The following is a 19,539-nucleotide window of genomic DNA, read 5'->3' on the forward strand; positions in this document are numbered from 1 at the left end:
ATAAAAAAAAAAAATTAAATAAAATAAAGCTCCAGAAGGACGAATGCTTAGCGGTTAAGATGCTCCCTTGTGGTGTGCGTGGTCGCCGGGTTCACATCCAGCTTCACCCCTGCTGCATTGCAGACGCTCCCTTGTGGTGTGCGTGGTCACCGGTTCACATCCAGCTTCACCCCTGTTGCATTGCAGATGCTCCCTTGTGGTGTGTGTGGTCGCCGGGTTCACATCCAGCTTCACTCTGAAGTTAAATTGAGACAAGTGTAACTGTAATACACTGTCATTACAGAAATTGAGCCCTGAGATGAGGTTAAAACGCTCGCTTGTCACTGATTAGCGCCCAGCGTCTAGCCTGTCACACAACTATTTGAAATATGATTGTGTTAAATAACCATAAATAAGAAAGTCTACTGACCTTAATCCAGCTTGTGGTTTGGGTCTACTTCGTGATTCATTCATTGTGTAGTATTGTTAAATTTAGAACACTTCTAGCACCATTAAAGTCTGTAAATGTAAATGCATTACAACAACTAATACCTTGAGAGTGAAGGCAACCAGCTATTACATGAATGTTGGCCTTACTTTTTCAATGAACACATTTTATTGCTACAATGGGATTCATTTATTTTCATGCTGGCGCCAGCCAGAAAGGTATCTAATGAATGCAAAAAACATTGGTGCTTCTTGACTATTGAGCCAGCTCCACTCTGAATTCAATACATCTATTGTGCAATGTAAGATCTGAAAGTAAAGCCAGCAACACTGCTGGTAAGGGGCCACTGAAATGATCCTGTCTAGCTTTTCATATAGAAATTTGTTAGAATACGTCAATGCAGGATTGTGTTTTTTTTCTTTAGTGCAGTGGAATTAGCCCAACAAGAATACAGCTTTTCACAAGGCTTTTAATAAGGTGAATTGCTAAGGAAGTAAACAATTGGTCCTGCAACAGCACCATTAGATAACATTCTTCATTGTGGATAATGCTGACAGATAGGAGATCACAGATACTGTGAGGCTTGGAAAGGTTCAGGCATGTGTACTATTAGGCCTGTACAACACAATGTGGCCCAACATTCAAATGAAACACATTTAATATAATAGTCTCTGGTTAAGGTGTAATGGTACTTTTTAAAATGTATTTCCAAAATCCTGAAATGGGTTGCCTTAGAGGTTAAATAACAATAATGGTATGATGGCCGTGCAACTTTAATCATATAAACAGCAAGCAAAATAATTAAAGCTTAAACAATATTGCATTTTACTATGTTTCTAGCTACAAATAAACTGTTTTAGAATGACATAATGCTGTATTTGAAAAGCTGCTGTATTACATGTCTTAAACAACTTTAAAAATAAATGGTTTTATTGAACTGTAAACTCCTGAATACAAAACAAATTCATCCTTATGCAGTACAGAAAAGTGTATATTAATATACATCCTATGCTGTATCCGTTAATAAGTACCATATTTACTCGACAAGAAATCACTGCTTAATCCAACTCCCCCCATCATTATTATGAAATATTACATTCAAATCACCAAACTTTTTAGCAAAAATTACCAGCATAGTAACTAGCAACAGTAAGCAGCAAACAACAAAACTGGAAGAGAAAACAAACTGAGAAAACCAAAAATAATGTACCTAACAGAGTATCAGCCTTTTGTAATTTAGCAACCAAACTAAAGTTCCTATTATTAGGGATGTGATAACAATTGCAGTTGGTTTATATTAAATACAATGGCATAATTCAAAGCTAGATTTTTAAAAGGAACCCCATACCTGCTCAAGACCTACTCAAGATGGCTGCGGGACAAACCCTATAAAAGCCAGTAATCCTGGGAGAAACAGCACGCGCAAATGATTCCCCCAAAATGGGGCTTGTATTGGAAGGAATACAGTAGATGTGCTCCCTCCCGTTTTACCCCGTTGTACAGACTGTGAATATTTTGTATGCAGTTTTTATATATGTACATTTAACATTTGATATTAGCTATTTCTTTCCTTTTTATTACAATTATAAATGTATTCTGCAGTACAAATCTGTAAATCGTCCTACAGCTAAGCTAAGAAACGCTTTGCATCAATGAAGAATACATTGAAAGGAGTTTCTTTAGTAGCTCCTTTTGCAGGATGTCTGAGCTACTGGTTATTAGCACTTGTTAGGATTTAAAGCATAGCACTTGTAATGTTGTGTCACACGTAGTTAAGCGCTTAAAGAAATCCACCAACAAAACATATTAAACGCTTGAATTCCTCCAAGGGACTATAACCAAGACCAAGCTGTGATCGTAGTCGGGTTTAATTGGCTATAAGAGATTAACACATCTGCTTCTGATTCTGTGTGCACTGTGCTGTTCACTTTGCCTATTAGTTCATTTGTTCTCTTTTCCTTTAAGTTCCTTCTAATTATTCCTCGTTTTAGAAGCATCACTAAGTGTAAGCAGGAATAATTGCAAACAAGATGCCCTTCTTGTATGGTGAGGCGGCTGACTTTGAGGCAAATGTGTTCCGCTGGTTTGAATCCACTGGGATCGTTTCCTGCCTGAGGTGTCAAGATTTGATAGAATCAGCACGGGTAGCCATTTACACATTGGCCTCTTGGCTACACTCAAGAACTAATGCTGTATGTATGACACAATACAAAGGTGGCTTCTTATATTTGTATCCCCAGAAGAGTTTAACATATTAATCAAAGTGACTGTCGAGCCAGTCCCCAGATGTATGCTGCGTCCGAGTCTTTAGTCATTTCAGTAGAGGTGAGTCTGCAGATTTAACAAGCACCTGTTCCTGTGTACCATACAGTAACAGATTTGTAAAGAAAATGTGGGGTTTGATCAGCAGTAATTTTAGCTTTCATGTACCGTACATGATAGACAAACAATATCGGCAGCACACTCTGGGGTTGTGTCACACTTATGTACAGTCGGCACTCATTTCACAGGTGCTAGAATTCACTGATGTTTCACAAGTTCAGATATGATTGCATTCTGGATTGCTGTAGAGTCACATTCCCTGATGGAATTAGAGGTGGCAGTCATTGACGAATGGTCATGTAGCCCTCCAGAACAATTGAAATGCCTTGTAGACTTGTCACTTGTCATGGAGGCCCTACACCTTATGGAAAGTGGTTTGGCAGGTGTTTCTATTTCTTTGTCTAACTTCTGTGCGGTTCTGTGACAGGACGGCAGAGTAGTGACGTACTCACACCAGGAAGCTGACACAGAGGCAGACAGGTATTTGCGGGTGAAAATCTCTGGTGCGTGGTTTTTATTGCAATAAAAATAAATCAAAAGGTTTAACAAAAACACAGCTAACAGAACCAAAAATAAAAGCTTTAACAAAACAATCCTGAACACAAAACACAAAACAAATACTGTGCTGGTCTGCCTGGCACGAGTAGAAATTGCTTTCTTTCTATTTTACTTTCGCTTTTTTTTCTTGTAGCTCTCTCTTGCTCACTCACGTTCCTCCTCCTTGAACACCCACCTTGAACAACAAAAGCCGTGGGTTCTTATGCATGTGCCCACTGGAGATTCTGCACAGGGTTTTTATATCTGCGTGGTCGACTGCCGACCACACATTCTCACGAACTGTCTAGCAGAGATGAGCTGCTAACACCGCCTCTGCCAGACCACATTTAAACTATACAACAATAAGAAAAAAACACCACCTTCAAATCACCCGTTCTAATACCAAAACAATACAGTATTTACAATACATTCACTTGTGCTAAGTAAACACAACACAATACAGTATTTACAAGCAGGGCTTTGCCCTGCCCCCTGATTATGTGCAGGGCTCTGTTCTGCCCTGTCACAGGTTCTTACATTTTCTGGTATAGAAGGAAGACTTCACTATCAATATAGACTTCTTCAAACTGAAACGCCATTGAAAAGTTTCAAGTTATAAACCCTCACTATCTACCACAGAACAACCAGTGCTCTACTCGATATGATTGACTATAAACAATGTTTTATACTATCAAAAATATTGGATTTGTTTACGAGTGATGTCACAGAGGTAAGAACCTAACATGCTTGGCCAGTTACGAGTAGCTATCTGATCTCAAAGCTATCTCCACTTCATTTTCAACTGGACACAGCTGAAAATGATAGACCGAGCAGAGGAAAGGAGACACTTCTTCACACAGAGAGAGGTGAGGGTATGGAATGGGTTACCCATCCATGTTGTTGAGGCAGGATCACTTGGATCCTGACCCAACTTGACAAAGTTCTGTTTTTACCACGTAATGTATGTTTAAAGGTCTGACTACCCTTACCAAAACCAACAAAAAGTTTATCTGCTCTAAACTAGTTGTTTATGTAAACCACCTTTCAACAACTACAGTTGAGGCTAAATACTTTGTTTTAACTACTGTAGTTAAATTGGAGTTGTTAACAAAGTGATAATTTCCTTTTAGCTCAGTCATTGGCCTGCCTTTGCTCTTTCTGGATGTCATTCAACAAGCTCTTTCCATGCCTGTCATACATGTTCTGTTGATCTGCTTGTAACCCTTAAACATTATGTTCGATTATATATACACATAATGTAATACTTTCATATTGAGTTGAATCAGCATTGAATACAATGAAAAAGTCTGCTCCTGCGTTGAAAGTTAAATATTTCATAGTCAATCAGTTCAGATGGCAAATGATCCGGTTAAGTTACCACACCAAATTAACCACTTGTCAGTGCCACACATATCCAATTATGCGCTGACGGCACCAACACAAGGCAGACAGTCCCCTGCAGTTTTATCTTTCCATATTCATCATTTGCTGCAGATGTTATCTCTGCTGTTTCCTTGTGTAGCCCACTCATCAGGTGGCTGAAGTTTCAATCAATTTGATAAAGTGCCAGCGTTCCTACCTGTGTGCTACATCCTCCACTGAAGAGGGCTTGTATTGCCTGATAGCTTTCATTTTCATAGAACGTGCAATTCATTCAAGAAAACAAGCAGTCCACTAACAATGTGACCAGGCTCTGTAATATATGAGGTAGAGTTAAAACATTTAAACACATTCAAAGTGTTTCGGATGAATTTCTACCTAAACATTTAGCATTGTTAATGCATGTTAACTATTGATGGTAGCTTTATTGTTTATATAGTAGCAAGTATACAGTATTTCATTTTCAATATCTTTCCATGCTTGTAAATTCTGCCCCCGTGTAGTATACACAATAATGTTACTGCAATTGATATTTTTTAAACCGGTACTCTTTTGGATGGCTGCTCATAATGGGTTAAAAGCATCAAGTGAAAAATTCAGGTTGTAAATTTTGCTATAGTATAATCTAGCAGTTTTCTATTACCATTATAAAATGGTAAATTTGCCAACTAATTTTGCAGTTTTCCAATGCCTATGCTATACATTTACCATAGTTTACCATAGTTTATGTTTTTTAATATGCTTTACCATCCCTCTCTGTGCTTTACAGTGCTTACCTATGCTTTACTTTATTTCATTGTGATGTATTACACTTTGCTATGCTTTACAATGGTAAACATTTTTATAAAGGATTGTTTCTTTTTCATTTTTTTATTTTTTTTAAATTTCGAATCGCCAATTATTTTAACCCTGATTTTCTCCCAATTTGGAATGCCCAATTATTCACCGCTGCACCCCCCCCCCCCCCCCCCCCACTAACTCGGGAGAGACGAGGATGAGCACTCGCGTCCTCCGAAACGTGTGTCGTCAGCCATCTGCTTTTTTCCACACTGCAAGCCCGTCATGAAACCATTACAGAACTACAGCGTCGGACCACGCATCTCTGAATTGCACACAGGCAGGCCTGCAGGTGCCCCGCCAGCCACAGCGGTCGCTGTTGTGTGGTGAGCCAAGGACTCCCCAGCTGACCAAAACCCTCCCTGCCCAGGCAGCGCTTGGACAATTGTGCGCCGCCCCTGGGAACTCCTGGCCAAGCTATAGGGCGCATCCTGTACTCCGGGCGGAGTACCTTTACTGGATGCGCCACTCAGGAGCCCCCCTAAAGGATTGTTTCTTTAGTAAACCATCTAATTTGTGAAGCAAGAAGATCTAGAATTGAATTGAAATGAGGTTGAATATGGTAGAAGATGCTGTTATAAGGATTTTTGGTAGTAAGTGAATATAGTAACAAATGTAGTTTGGCTTTCGAAAGAAGTTTGTGTTTCAAAGCATTCTCTGACCTAGCTAGTTTGTGTTGATGCCTTTGCTTGGTGGAATGAAACAATATATCTGTGTTGTGGAAGCACACTGTGAGTGGCACTGTAGGCTTGGAATGTATTCCTTTAGAAGAATTGCTCTGTTTCCTGACCGTGGAAGAGAATGCTAAGGTTTGTGTTGTTCTTGTTTGAGAGCCTGAGCAGTGAAAGCCGGAGTCCTGTCACGTGTTGCACGGGCCCGCAGTACATCCCTGTTTTATTGACTGATTTACTGAGTTGTTTTACCCCTTAAAGCCTGCCTGTTTTTTTCTAGCCTTTGTGTTAACACTATCCCTGTGTGAAAAGGAGAGATGAGAAAAGCACACCTGCTGTGAGTAAAAAAAGACGCTAGATTAGGAGAACAAAGCGAGAAGTGCATTATCAGGGCTTGTTTTGTGCAGTTTATGTGTGGGGGTAATGAGTAAGCAAGAGGGGGCAGGAGGTAGGGTTGGGCTTTGTGTCTTTTGAGAAGGCAAAGCGCTAACGTGTGGGAAGATCAAAGCCATATTGCTTGTGAATCAACATGTAGCACGGTACACTAAAGAGTATAACACAATATATTGCTGCTCCTCAAACTGGGATAAGCATATTGTTTTAGCATTGTGGCTCCTGGGGGCGATATAAACATAATAAAAAATGATTGTTTTAAGAAACGTATCTGAGCACAGTATAGTGCTTTTACATTTTATCCAATGGCAGCATTCCTGAAGAGCGTGGTTTGCGCACCAGGATGGAACAGGACCTAATTATATAATGCTCAAACAGTTGTCTCCCATTGTCATTGTCAGACCATGGTTATGTCACAAACAGTCTTGTTAACTACCACGCTTGATTGAATGTCTGGATAAGGTGAGATTACCCAAACAACTTTAGAAATGTCAGCAGCCAGATGTACAGTGCGTGCACCACCAAACATGAAAGCAAACCTTCAAACAAACCACTTTCCCTTTTATGGTGATGTATAGATAAGGAAAGACTTGATCATAAAATCAACCTCATCTTCCCAGGATTCTTTCTGGTGCATGCCAGCCGTCACGTGGGTAGCTGGGAAGTGGAGTTTTCCATTGTTTCCCACTGGTGGTACACAAGTAAGGTTTCACTAGCTCCATTCATAGTTATTTCTCAACATGGAGTCCCCACATGAATGTAGGAATGCAACCAGCAATAAGTCTGCCGTGAGTAGTAGGAACATGCCTATTTTTTAAAATATTTGTGGTAAATGCCTATGATCAACCCTCTATCAAAACAAAATCTTCTATCTTGCTTAACTGAAACTTACAGTAGGGAGATGCATATTTAATATATTACAGAATACATGTGGGGTGTACAATAGCACATTAAAATAGTTACACAAAGTATGTGTTGAATATGGCAGGTGTTTCTGTGTTTTTTGTCCATCTTCTGAAAAAAAAATGTAATCAGCAGGTCTGTGTACCAGCTGTTGTAATGCTGTAGCAGAACTGCTTGTTAATATTGGTTATTTGAAGTCTGCGTCTTGCCTTTCTGGTGGTGGGAGAGTCATGCACAGAAAGCTCTACTGCCATTTTAAATTGTGTTTTGTAGAGGATTCGAAAGATAATTCTACTGCTTCACATTTGTCCCTAGACTGGATTATTCTCTAAAGCTTGATGAATCTGTGGGTTAAGATACATATTAACTTTGCAAAAGATTGTTTGCCTAACAGGAAGGATAGTTTGTGATGTTCAAGGTCATTGACCCAGGAGACATTGAGACAATCCTACATTGAATATTGTACTAGTCTTGGCAGTAACCACTCAGAAAATAATGTTTTGTGTAAAATAGAGAACAAATGCTCCCCCAAGTCATTCAGCATTGTTAGTACACAAATTATATTTAGGTTGCCACTGCACCTTTGAGACAGACTTCTCATTAAAATGCTTAGCCTATTTTTAAAGAGGAGACCATTATCTGTTCAGGGATACCAAGATATTTAATGAGCAAGTCGTCTGTGTGAAGTTATCCGGCAACAAACTCCCCATCCCCAGCTGTGCTGCTTTCCACTGGAGCAAAATGCTTAGCAACCTTTCTATGAATAGAGCTAAATATGAGGAAATAATCGCAACGGGAAGGGAGAATCTCAATTTATTCAAAACAAGTGGCACATTTTGAGAGCGCTGTGCTGGGTAATTGTTTTTTTTAGCTCTACTAGGTTATTCAGAGAGACGGTGCTGAGGACCTTACACTTCTTAATAACGAGCACATCCTCTTTTTTATGGTGTTTGATTTATTTGTCCAGCATAATGTCAAATAACCCTTCCTACAGCGAGGCACAAACAGTTTTATTGTTCATATTCATGTTCTATTTTATGAAAACCCAGTGTTGTGGTGAAAGCATGAAAAGAGAATCAACAAACTGGCTAGGAAACAACCTATCCCAGTATGTATAGATCAGCTGTATTCATGGGCATTTTTGATGCCTTTTTTTACTTGTGTGTAATGCGGTGTTATCTTGGCAGACGAGGTATGTGGATTTTACTAACCCTGTTCCTTTCATATTGTCTCTGGTAGGGCGGCATGCCCCAAACGCTGAGTTCTACCAGTATGTTTACCCCCAGTGGATTCAGCCCTCATCTGCAACCTCCTAAAGAAAGTGACCAAGGAGGACTGATCTTCCAGGATGGAAACCTCACCTCTGCATCCCTCGATGATTTAATACAACACCTGGTTCCCACTACAGAGTACTACCCAGAGGTAAGGGAGATGAGTAACGCTTAGAAGAAGCACTGCAAGGAGCACCAACAAGTACAGCTGCTACTTTGTTTCCAATGTGTAGTGCCCTTGTTTTGTTTTTTTTGTTTTACATATTTAAGAAGGTTGGGGTTTCTCAAAGTGTCATTTATAACCTAGTGTGCTACTCCTTCAAGTTCAGGGGGGCAGGTCAGTTCAGATAGGTCAAGGCTTGTGTCCCTACACAGTTAGAGCTATCTTATAAGAAGTAACTGACAAGCAAACTACCACCAAGGTTTGCTTTCAAATTGAAGTAAATGGCATTCAAATTAAGAACTGCAGTCCTAGTACTATAGGAAAAAAAGCAGCCCAGTAAACTAAAATGAAAATATGTATAGTTGTGCCTGGGACACTGAAGCTTATTAATAATTTACATTTTCATTATTGAGGGCAGTGTTTCTGTACAGTTACAGAGTGCTGAAAGAGTTCAATGTGGAAATCCAACACTGAAATATGTGTTGGAGTGGAATTGACACAACCTTTAAAGACCCTACCCCCTCCCCTTATTGCTCAAAAAACATGAATGTACATACCTGATATTCAAATGTACTGAATGGGAATTCCCAATAGCCTTATTAACATGCAGCCACTTCTTCCTCATTAATACCCAGGCCTTGCTCCATAAAAAATGGGCTCAACACACAAGACCAGTGTAGTAGCCATCCTAGTGATCTTCATTGAAAGTGCATTGGCACCAGCTGTAAGTGGCAATGGCAGTACAAGCTCTGCTACAATGGTGTGTGCTGTTGATGGCTCTCTCACAGTGGTAGCATTTGCATATTTTCACAGCTCAATGCACTGCTGTCACTCCATTACTTTTTTATACAATTATTTAAGGTAATGTTTTTTAAATACTAAAATATTGCTGGTAGCTCTTACATTAGTATCAGTTATCCTCAGACCTTGGCGAGAGACGAGAGTCTCTGTCAGTGAAGACTTGCTGAATACAGCTAAATATGAGAAATAGCCTATGCACAGGGAATCTTAATTTGTTCAAAAACACTTGTGCACATTCAAAGTGCTGTGCTGGTTAATTGATTTCTAGCTCTACAGTATCCAGAGAAACAGTGCTGATTACCTCTCACTTCCCAATAACAAGCACACACAAGACTCTTTATTAATTTTAAATAGATTTTTTTTAAGCTGAAGGAACACAAGGCCACTTTTTCAGCAACAGTGGCTTGAAACCTGGTTCCAGGAGACCAGGAGATCTAGTTTGAGGCAACTTTGCTGTATCAAACCCCAAGTCTCCCTGGTGTGCACACAAACCTTGTCTCCTGAAAAGTGGCTTTGTGTTCCCTCATCTTTAAAGCATGCAGTCATTCTTCCCAATGTAAGCCAGGATTCTTTTTTGTTTTTAGTGGGGTTCTTTTTAGAATTCTGACCTCTGCATCGATGCTCCCTTTAATAGCCTTTCCCTTTGTTTGGGCTGCTATATCAATATTAAAGCAGTGACCCGTGCTCTCTTTACTCTTGTAGAAAGCCTACATATTTACATTCCTCCTGAGCTCCAGACTCTTCATTGAACCTCATGACCTGCTCTCCAGATTGTGCCACATGTGCATCGAACAGCAGAACCTTAACGACCCTGTACTTGATAAGGTGGGACACGTTTTGTATCTGTAAATATTCTTTAGATTAGTTTAGGAGTGTAAATGCTCTTTGTACCAGTGCAAAGTTCAGCAAAACACAACTCAGAGCATGCAATTAACCAGTATATAGCTTCAAATATCATTTTAATTGCTTTTTTTATCTTTCATTTACTATTGTATGGTGTTTGCAGTCATGTACTCTCTCTGCATGTGTATAAGTAGAGTAGGCTAGCAGAGTTGAAAAGTCACATGATTTGAATGGACTGAGGAAGGCTGTTCATTCCAGACAGATTAAAGTAGCTCAAAGCCAGATGAATTTAGTGAGAAATCAAATAGCTCATTAGTGGAGCAACAGAAACCAGAAGCATTCAGAATGATTAGTATTGTTCTACTATTGAGTACTGCGTTTCCCCCGGTTATCTAAAACGTTGTTAGTAAAGATTTTTTTCTCTTGTTTTTAGGCAAAAGTCAGAAAATTTGGGCCCAAAATCCTGCAGCTCCTGACGGAGTGGGCGGAGACGTTCCCGTATGACTTCAGAGAGGAGAAGATGGTGGCACACGTGAAGGGAATGATCCACAGGATCGCTTCCTGCGATGAGGTACACACAGCTTCCACGAGTGAAATAACCAGAGCACTCCGTGAACATACCCTGTTTATAGAAAGTATGTTTAAACTTGTATTTGACAGCTGAATTCAATTTGCTTAGTACCACAGTATAATGAGGAACAGCACGATTTGCCCGTCATTGGATTTGAGTGAAAACAAGATTCACGCTGCAGCATTGACTTTGAAAAAGGTTATTCCACCCTAGATCTCTCAATACAAGGATAAAATGTGTTATGCAATGTACTGGGGTCTGTCTTAATGATCTAAACTAGGTGTTCTCAAACTGAGGGTCGCAAAGGATTTAGTGGAATAGACTTCATTTATTTATTTATTTATTAAATGTATTACCTTTATGCACATCGACTTACAAAAACAACACGCCCTCCCTATAGTACTACTAATTAGTACGTCCGACTTTCTCCTTCTTCCTTCATATCTTTATGTAACCAGAAGTTACTTAGTTACAGATATACCTCCGTATTTGGAGGTTACGCGCTAAACTGAAGGGTGAACAGTGATGTCTTTAGAATTGGGTATGATAATTAAGTGGTCCTTTCCTTGACATTTCTCACTGATTATTCTGGTAACCATAAAAGAGAGGAATCAATGAATCAAAGAAGAGTTCATCTCATATGAAAACGTAATAAACTAAGTGACCATTTTACATTTTATTATTTTTTTTGTGGATGAGTTTCAGTATTGGCAAACTACATTGTGTAATAAAATGGATAGTTTTTGAAAAAGCCTGCTTCTAAGATTATTATTATTATTTATTTCTTATCAGACGCCCTTATCCAGGGCGACTTACAATTGTTACAAGATATCACATTATTTTTACATACAATTACATTCTTTTTTACACATTATTTTTACATACAATTATCCATTTATTCAGTTGGGTTTTTACTGGAACAATCTAGGTAAAGTACCTTGCTCAAGGGTACAGCAGCAGTGTCACCCACCAGGGATTGAACCCACAACCCTCCGGTCAAGAGTCCAGAGCCCTAACCACTACTCCACACTGGCCAGTGAGGAATGTGAGCATGGAAGTCATGTTTCAAAAGCAAAAAGTCGGAAATATGATGACAGATATATTGAGCTGGGGTTTACATCTGCTGGATCCACGACTTTATGGTGAAATACGTGCTCATGTGAAAGTGTGAAGCCTTCAAAAATGCACCGTCATTTAGAAACCAAGCTTCCTTCCCTGAAGGACAAACCAATAGATTCTTTCCAGAGGAAGTTGGCGAATCTGAAAAAACAAGATGATGTCATTTTTCAAGCAAGCAGTGTGAATACTAGAGCTCTCCATGCATCCTACATGGTGGCTTTAAGGATAGCAAAAGGCGGTAAGCCCCACACTATTGCTGAACTGGCAACCATTATGCTGGGACCTGACTCCGCAAGCCCCTTTCAAACAAATCGGTTGGACGGCGCATTCATGAAATGGCTGCTGACGGTCATGAACAGCTTTACATTACATGGAGTTTTTTGCTATCCAACTCAATCAATCGACTGATATATCAGGGGCTGCACAGCTATTAGCTTTTGTAAGATACATTTGTGACGTATCCGTGTAGGAGGATGTATTGTTTTGTCGTCCACTTTCAGGTCAAGCTACTGGGGAAAGCATTCATGACACTTTTTCTGAGGCAGTTAAAGATGCTGGGCTGGACTGGGAGCTGTGTATTGGGAATGTACTGTTAGTGTCAGAGCTATGACTGGAAAGAACAGTGGTCTGGAGACTCGAATTCAGCATGTTTTTCCTCGGGTTACAGCAACAGGAAGCCTTTGGATAAGAGACCCATTTGAAGATGCTGTTAAAAATGCAGACTTGCCCCCAGCAGTGCAGGACAAGCTTGTGGATTTAGCACGCGATAATACCCTGAAACTTTTCCAAAACAATTACTGTGTGATTTTTGGTTATCTCTGCACATGGACTGCTCAGAACTAGTCTGCGAAGCCATGAAAGTGCTTGTGCCTTTTGCATCGATGTACCTTTGTGAGTCACTAATCTGGTTGCAATCTAAAACAAATAACGTAACCGTCTCAATGTTGAATTGATAACAGAACTGGCAGAAGGCACAGTTGTCACTGTCCATCCATCAACAGTCCAAAGCACTTTTGACCATTGTTCCATAGTCCAATTTCTGTGTTCTTGTGTATATTTTAGCCTTTTAGTCTTGTTCCCCTTTCTTAACAGAGGTATTCTTACTGCAACACATCCTTTAAGTCCTGATTTCAAGAGCGACCTTCATACTGTTGATTTGATGGACAACGACACCTGTGCCTTCTGCCAGTTCTGTTGTCAATTCAACGCTTGTCTTCTTTCTATTCCTTAAGGATATTAGCTTCAAGTATTGCTCATCCTTGTTGAACAGCTTTTTGGGTCTTCCTGTAACATGTGCATGGCTGTTAGTATAACACTGCCTGTAACATGTGCATGGCTGTTAGTATAACACTGCCTGTAACATTTGCATGGCTGTTAGTTTTGAGGAGATATGCTGTTGATATCTTACACAGGGACCTACTCTCTCATGGGACTCATACTGATTTTTATCCTCGTCGGTTACTCACCTATCTTGAATTCTGGGTATATATTTGCCCAGCGTTCAGTTTAAAAGATGACAGTCCATTGTTATTTGACAGGTGATCGAAACAGAGAAGTCACTGTTTGTTTTACACAACTCAAGTTGTTTGAAGTCTTCTTTATTGCTTCTGTGATACCAGAAATCACTAACGGAGAAACAGTTAGGGCTTGAATAGTTGCCTTGTTTGTATTCCCTTATCAAAGTTTTCCATGGCAGATTTGTACAGTCATGTTGCAGTTTTCCCATGGTTTGCCATGTTATTTAATTAAAAATGATGGTACTCCAGGGTGTTGTGATTTGCTGAAATATCACAATGGCTGTGGGGTTAAAGGCACATCACAGCACCCTGCAGTAACATAATGGCATTTATAATCATTGCTTACTAACATACCAATCAGGCACTTACAGTCTTGATAATGATTTCACTATGTAACACAATTTTTGTTCCTGGGTAGTAAGTGTTATTTCCTAATTGCTTGTGCCTCAAAAGTATAGAAAATGGCTATTATTCCCCACAAACTTTGCTTTTGTGACCAGGACAGTGATATTTTGAAATTTACCTATTTCCAATGAGAAAACAGGCCAATTTGTGTCTTTTCGTTCACATAAAGTCAGAAAAAAACAACATATGAATCCAAATTAACATGTATTTATACTAAAGTAATACAAAAATGACTACAAAAGATTTAGAAGTGAGTAGTTTTTCGAGATTTACGATTATATTGTAAATCACTTTCACGAATCATCCCCCAAATGTAGTCTCCCATTATGTTCTCGTTATACTGTCCTTGGTAGCGGCGTTCAAAGTCCAGTATATCCTGGTGGAAGCACTCGCCTTGCTCCTCCGAGTAAGCTCCCATGTTCTCATTGAATTTATCAAGATGAGCATCAAGGATATGGACATTGAGGGACATCCTACAGCCCATTGTGCCGTAGTTCTTCACCAGAGTCTCAACCAGCTCCACATAGTTTTCGGCCTTGTGATTGCCCAGGGAGCCCCGAACCACTGCGACAAAGCTGTTCCAATCCGCTTTCTCCTTACTAGTGAGCTTCTTGGGGAATTCATTGCACTCCAGGATCTTCTTTATCTGTTGTCCGACGAAGACACCGGCTTTGACCTTTGCTTCAGACAGCTTAGGGAAGAAGTCTTGAAGGTACTTGAAGGCTGCCGACTCCTTATCTAGAGCTCTGACAAATTGTTTCATAAGGCCCAATTTGATGTGCAGTGGTGGCATCAGCACCTTCCGGGGGTCCACCAGTGGCTCCCACTTGACGTTGTTCCTCCCCACAGAGAACTCGGTCCGCTGTGGCCAGTCCCGCCTCACACATCTTAGCAGATGCTTCCACTGAGTACTTTTTCACTCTTGTCTTGATAAATTGGCCGCAGACATAGCAAAATGCGTCTGCCGGATGCTTGCAGCCTCTTGATGCCATCTCAGAAAAATGCAGATATGTATCCACTTAGGCGGCTGGAACTAAACTGAACTGGTGGGCTTAAGGCCCCTGTATTTATACTACTATTTATATTACTGGAAAGTTCTAGAAAGTTCTAGAAGTTACTCCAAGTTTACTCAGCACTGAATCTATCTGGAATGTTCTGGAAAATAGGTAAATTTCAAAATATCACTGTCCTGGTCACAAAAGCAAAGTTTGTGGGGAATAATAGCCATTTTCTATACTTTTGAGGCATAAGCAATTAGGAAATAACACTTACTACCCAGGAACCAAAAAAACACGGTGTTTTCATTGGTGTGTCCTTCCACTGTTTTAAACAGGATTGTTCAGGTGAGGTGCTGTGTGTGAGTGAGATGTGTTACCGTATTTACTCGAGTTTAAGTCGCACTTTTGTGGCCAAAATAAAAGTTAAAATTTGGGGGGAGCGACTTGGATTCAAGGTTTTTAGTTAGGGTACCAATTTACATTTGTGCATGTCAATTTATTGTGGTGCGCTTGAACAAGACCAACTGTACACAGTACTGCCCACTACAGATATTACTCTCGGTACTGTACCGGTATATTAAAATGGCTGCACAGGAACTTCATGAACATTTATTAATGCAGCTTTTAAAAGAAAAGTACGTTTTTGCTGAAGAAAAGAGAAACTGTGGCAGCTCAGATGTGTCAGAAGATGGAGACGCAATCGAAAGGCTATGTAATACTATGATATTATCAGCATAGTACTTGTTGAAATGATCAACGCAGGTCTGTCTTCAAAATGAACAATCATTTATTTATATATATATATATATATATATATATATATATATATATATATATATATATATATATATATATATATATCTTCCTTTCTCTATCTGGTGGAGCACAAGAAACAGGAACACTAAGGTAATGATGGATTCTCCATCGCTCTCTGATTCACTATCGCTCTCTGATTCACTAACTTACTCACTTTTATTATGGTCTGTGCCTGGTTTAACTACGGGAACCCCACTAGTGTAAACTCCAAAATCCCCTAGTGGGTGTGAGAAATACAGCAGCAAGACATTCAACATTGGGAACAGGTTAAAAAGTCACCAGGATGACTGAAACAGAAAATGACATTCAATGTGGTTCTGAAGTACAAGAAGAATACATTATACAAGATAATGGAGATTTCAGACCCGTACCAGATTGCTATTTAATTCATGAGCTCAACATTTAAAAAGCTTAATATTCATTTAACGAGCAGTCCTGGGACTCGGTTGGATTCCTCAGAGCATTGTGATTCCACAGCAAAGGGCTGCCCACCCGAGTGAACATCAGCTGGATGGTGATACATGTGGTACCATTTACAGGTTCTGCATGCAAGAAACAAGCACTGTAACTTAGGATATACAAGAAGCACGTCGCTTTTTAGTATATCAGAAGCAGTTATATCATACAATTTACCCTTATGGAAACAGAATATTTTGCAATATTTTGGGAAAAATATGTTTCAGCTCTGTGATTGGAGGGGATCCACACCTTCCTGTAATCAAGCAGGCAGGTACATAAGAATGATGTTGCAGGGGTTGCCTGTGTTAAGGCTGGAGCTGTTTATAGACCCGGAGACATTGATATTATACTATTGAATGTATTACGCAGCTAGGGACTAAGTACAGAGTTATGTTTTGTTTTTTGCTTTGATTTACGGCTAACCCTCTGCAAAGCGTGGCGTTAAAAATAAACATACAGGTACCGTCCTATTTAAACATAACCGCTGTTATCCAGAGGGCTGTTTACATCAAAGGTCCTGGGAAGTGTCAAAGTCACAAAGAGAGAACATGCTTATATATACAGGTTGCACTGCAGTGTACTAAAATGAATATATATATGCGCTCTTCTGATATTCCTTCTAAGCTAGAAATGATAAGTAGGACCTGTTCTGAGGGTTATTTCTGCCATTTTATAATGTAACAATCCAAGTGAAATACCCTCCCCCTGCAGTGCTTTGCTTTGTGACATCACAGACTTACTGGAATCTTTCACTAATCAAACAGGAGTGGATTACTCAGCTGCCTGTGCTAGCTTGAGCAAACATGCACTTGAAGCCAGAGGTCAGAGGTCAGACTTTGAGCCAGTTACCAGGGACACTGGCTTTGGATTTAAAGCTGTTTATGAATCATGTTTTAGATCCAATTCTTTGTACAAAATATAACCCATATAGCTGGTCCTCCCCACACTCAGCAATAATATTGGACCGCCTTACCTAAGGTAACATTATGTAGTCCAAGAGTTGATCAGGGTCTGTCAAACCCTAAAAGTATATAACTAAAAAGAATGAATCCCTTTTTTATATAATTTTTAAAAAGCCAAAATGATTTAGATCAAACAAGGAACACTATAGGCATAAAACAAACCCCTCATTGGCACACAATAATACAATATAATAACTGGGGGTTCTTCTGTGGATTTATTAACGGTACTCCAATTCTTAGGTACTTGGGTATAGTCAATCTCAATGTTTCTGAATTGAAACACTGCCATTGTTTACATCAATAACATGTGTGTATCAAGGTTATGAAACATCTAACATTGCACTTGAGTCTTTTGTGTATTTCTGTCTGTAAAAATGTGTAAAATGTTGACAGTGATATTTAGAAAAAGTCCCCACTGTCTGTAAATATAATGCTTGTTTCTAATCATCAGAACATAAGAAAAGTTTTGAATGAGAGGAGGCTTCTTGCCCAGTTCCTAGTTGCTGATTGATCTCAGAACGTTGTCAGGGTTGGTTCTTAAAGGGTACCAATGATTCAGCATCAATTACTTGATATCCCATTCCATACCCTCACCTATCTCTGTGTAAAAAAGGGTCTGTGTCCTAATTTCAAACTATTTGTCCTTGTGAATAAAATAATGAATAGGGTTAACTTTGTTGACTCCTTCATTTTAAAAACTACCCTTCTTTGTTCTGGACTAAATAGATTACATTTGCTCAGCCTATCTTCATCACTCATGTTGTATAGCCCTGTGATTACTCAGGTTCCCTTTGCTGTACTGTTTCCAACACAGCAAAGTCCTTTTTGTATCGTGGGGACCAGAACTGAGTACAGTGTTCTTAGTGCTGTCTCACCAGTGCGTTATACAACCTCGTTCATTTCTGCAAATGTGTTCAGACGGTAAAAGATGATAAAAGATTAAGCAGCCATAAATATTCAGTCCGCAGGGAGACTAGTTAATTAAGATTCTAATGTAATTACATATTTGTCTCGGTTTCTGTTTTATTAAACTTATTTCAACGTGATGCTAACAATAAAACCCTTTCGAACAGGCATACTGGAAAACGATGAACCAGCTCCTTCAGAATCTGAACCAGAAGCTGGCCTCCTTGAACCAAGGGGAGGAAAGCATTGTTAAAGTTAACGCCTCCGTCTCGGACAAGCTGGTCGCCTACAAGAGCAAACCCCCTCCCATTCAGAGGGACATACTGAGCATCTGCAACGACCCCTACACGCTGGCACAGCAGCTAACCCACGTGGAGCTGGTGAGTCTTCCAGCCGACACATTTATCCCAGTAATTGTAGCTAACGAAATAGTTCCATAAAATGCATCTGCCATGCACATCCATTCATTATATAGGCTTCAAATGTGCAGTTTTGGAACAAACCGGTTCTAGCAAACCCATGTTTTCATTTTAAAACATGGTATGTGGTACTACGCTAGGTTAAAAAAATCTCTGTTTGCAAGCCACGATTTTAGACTAGCTTGCACTTCCGAAGTCATTTCACCTGGAGAGTGACATTGTCCCCACCCCTTTACTGGCTTCGGTCCTGTCAGTAACCAATTGGCTGCTTTCCTATTGACTGACATTCTTTCAGCCAGTAACATGCTTTGACCCAGAAGACACTGCTGAGGTGAAAGACGCCCCCAGCTAGCACAAGAATAAGACTTCAACATTGAGATCTTCCTTTACCCTGAAGTAGTACAAGATCTCAGGTTTTAAACTGAAAATACATGTGTGGTATAATATGTGTTTATGTAAAACATGCCACATTGAACAAATGTGATATTCTTACACAGGGACAGTGTTGCAGGGAGACAACTGATATTTCATACCTGTTTCAAGTATGGTGGCTCTTTACAAAACACACATATATAATTCATAATAACCGTACACTGTATAAGCCTGAGGTATTTTTCAGGCTACATTGCCTGTGATGCACAGCCTCTACAGCAAAACCCTGAGGCTGAGAATGTATTTTGACTATAGGAGACCTGACAGTGTTATCTATTTCGAGAAAGCTGTATATTATTATACAACCTTCCTCTTTCCATTCTGGCTCGATCCTGATTGAATGCCTGTTAGTGTAGAAGCAGATACTTGGCTGCAGGCCACTTCTCT

At 39.7% G+C, this 19,539-nt stretch overlaps 1 protein-coding gene across 1 annotated transcript in view; it reads left to right on the plus strand.

Annotated features, from left to right (window-relative positions):
* LOC117413325 (ras-GEF domain-containing family member 1C-like) overlaps positions 1-19,539 on the plus strand; it is a 57,173-nt gene that overhangs the window by 10,382 nt on the left and 27,252 nt on the right. Inside the window, exons 2-5 of the mRNA XM_034022352.3 lie at positions 8,710-8,892; positions 10,408-10,530; positions 10,982-11,119; positions 18,469-18,681. Of these exons, the coding sequence (XP_033878243.1) occupies positions 8,716-8,892; positions 10,408-10,530; positions 10,982-11,119; positions 18,469-18,681 (651 nt within the window). The 5' untranslated portion in view covers positions 8,710-8,715. The remainder of the gene's footprint in view (positions 1-8,709; positions 8,893-10,407; positions 10,531-10,981; positions 11,120-18,468; positions 18,682-19,539) is intronic.

This window comes from Acipenser ruthenus, chromosome 23 (genome assembly GCF_902713425.1).
Source record: "Acipenser ruthenus chromosome 23, fAciRut3.2 maternal haplotype, whole genome shotgun sequence".
NCBI classification, from domain to species: Eukaryota; Metazoa; Chordata; class Actinopteri; order Acipenseriformes; family Acipenseridae; genus Acipenser; species Acipenser ruthenus.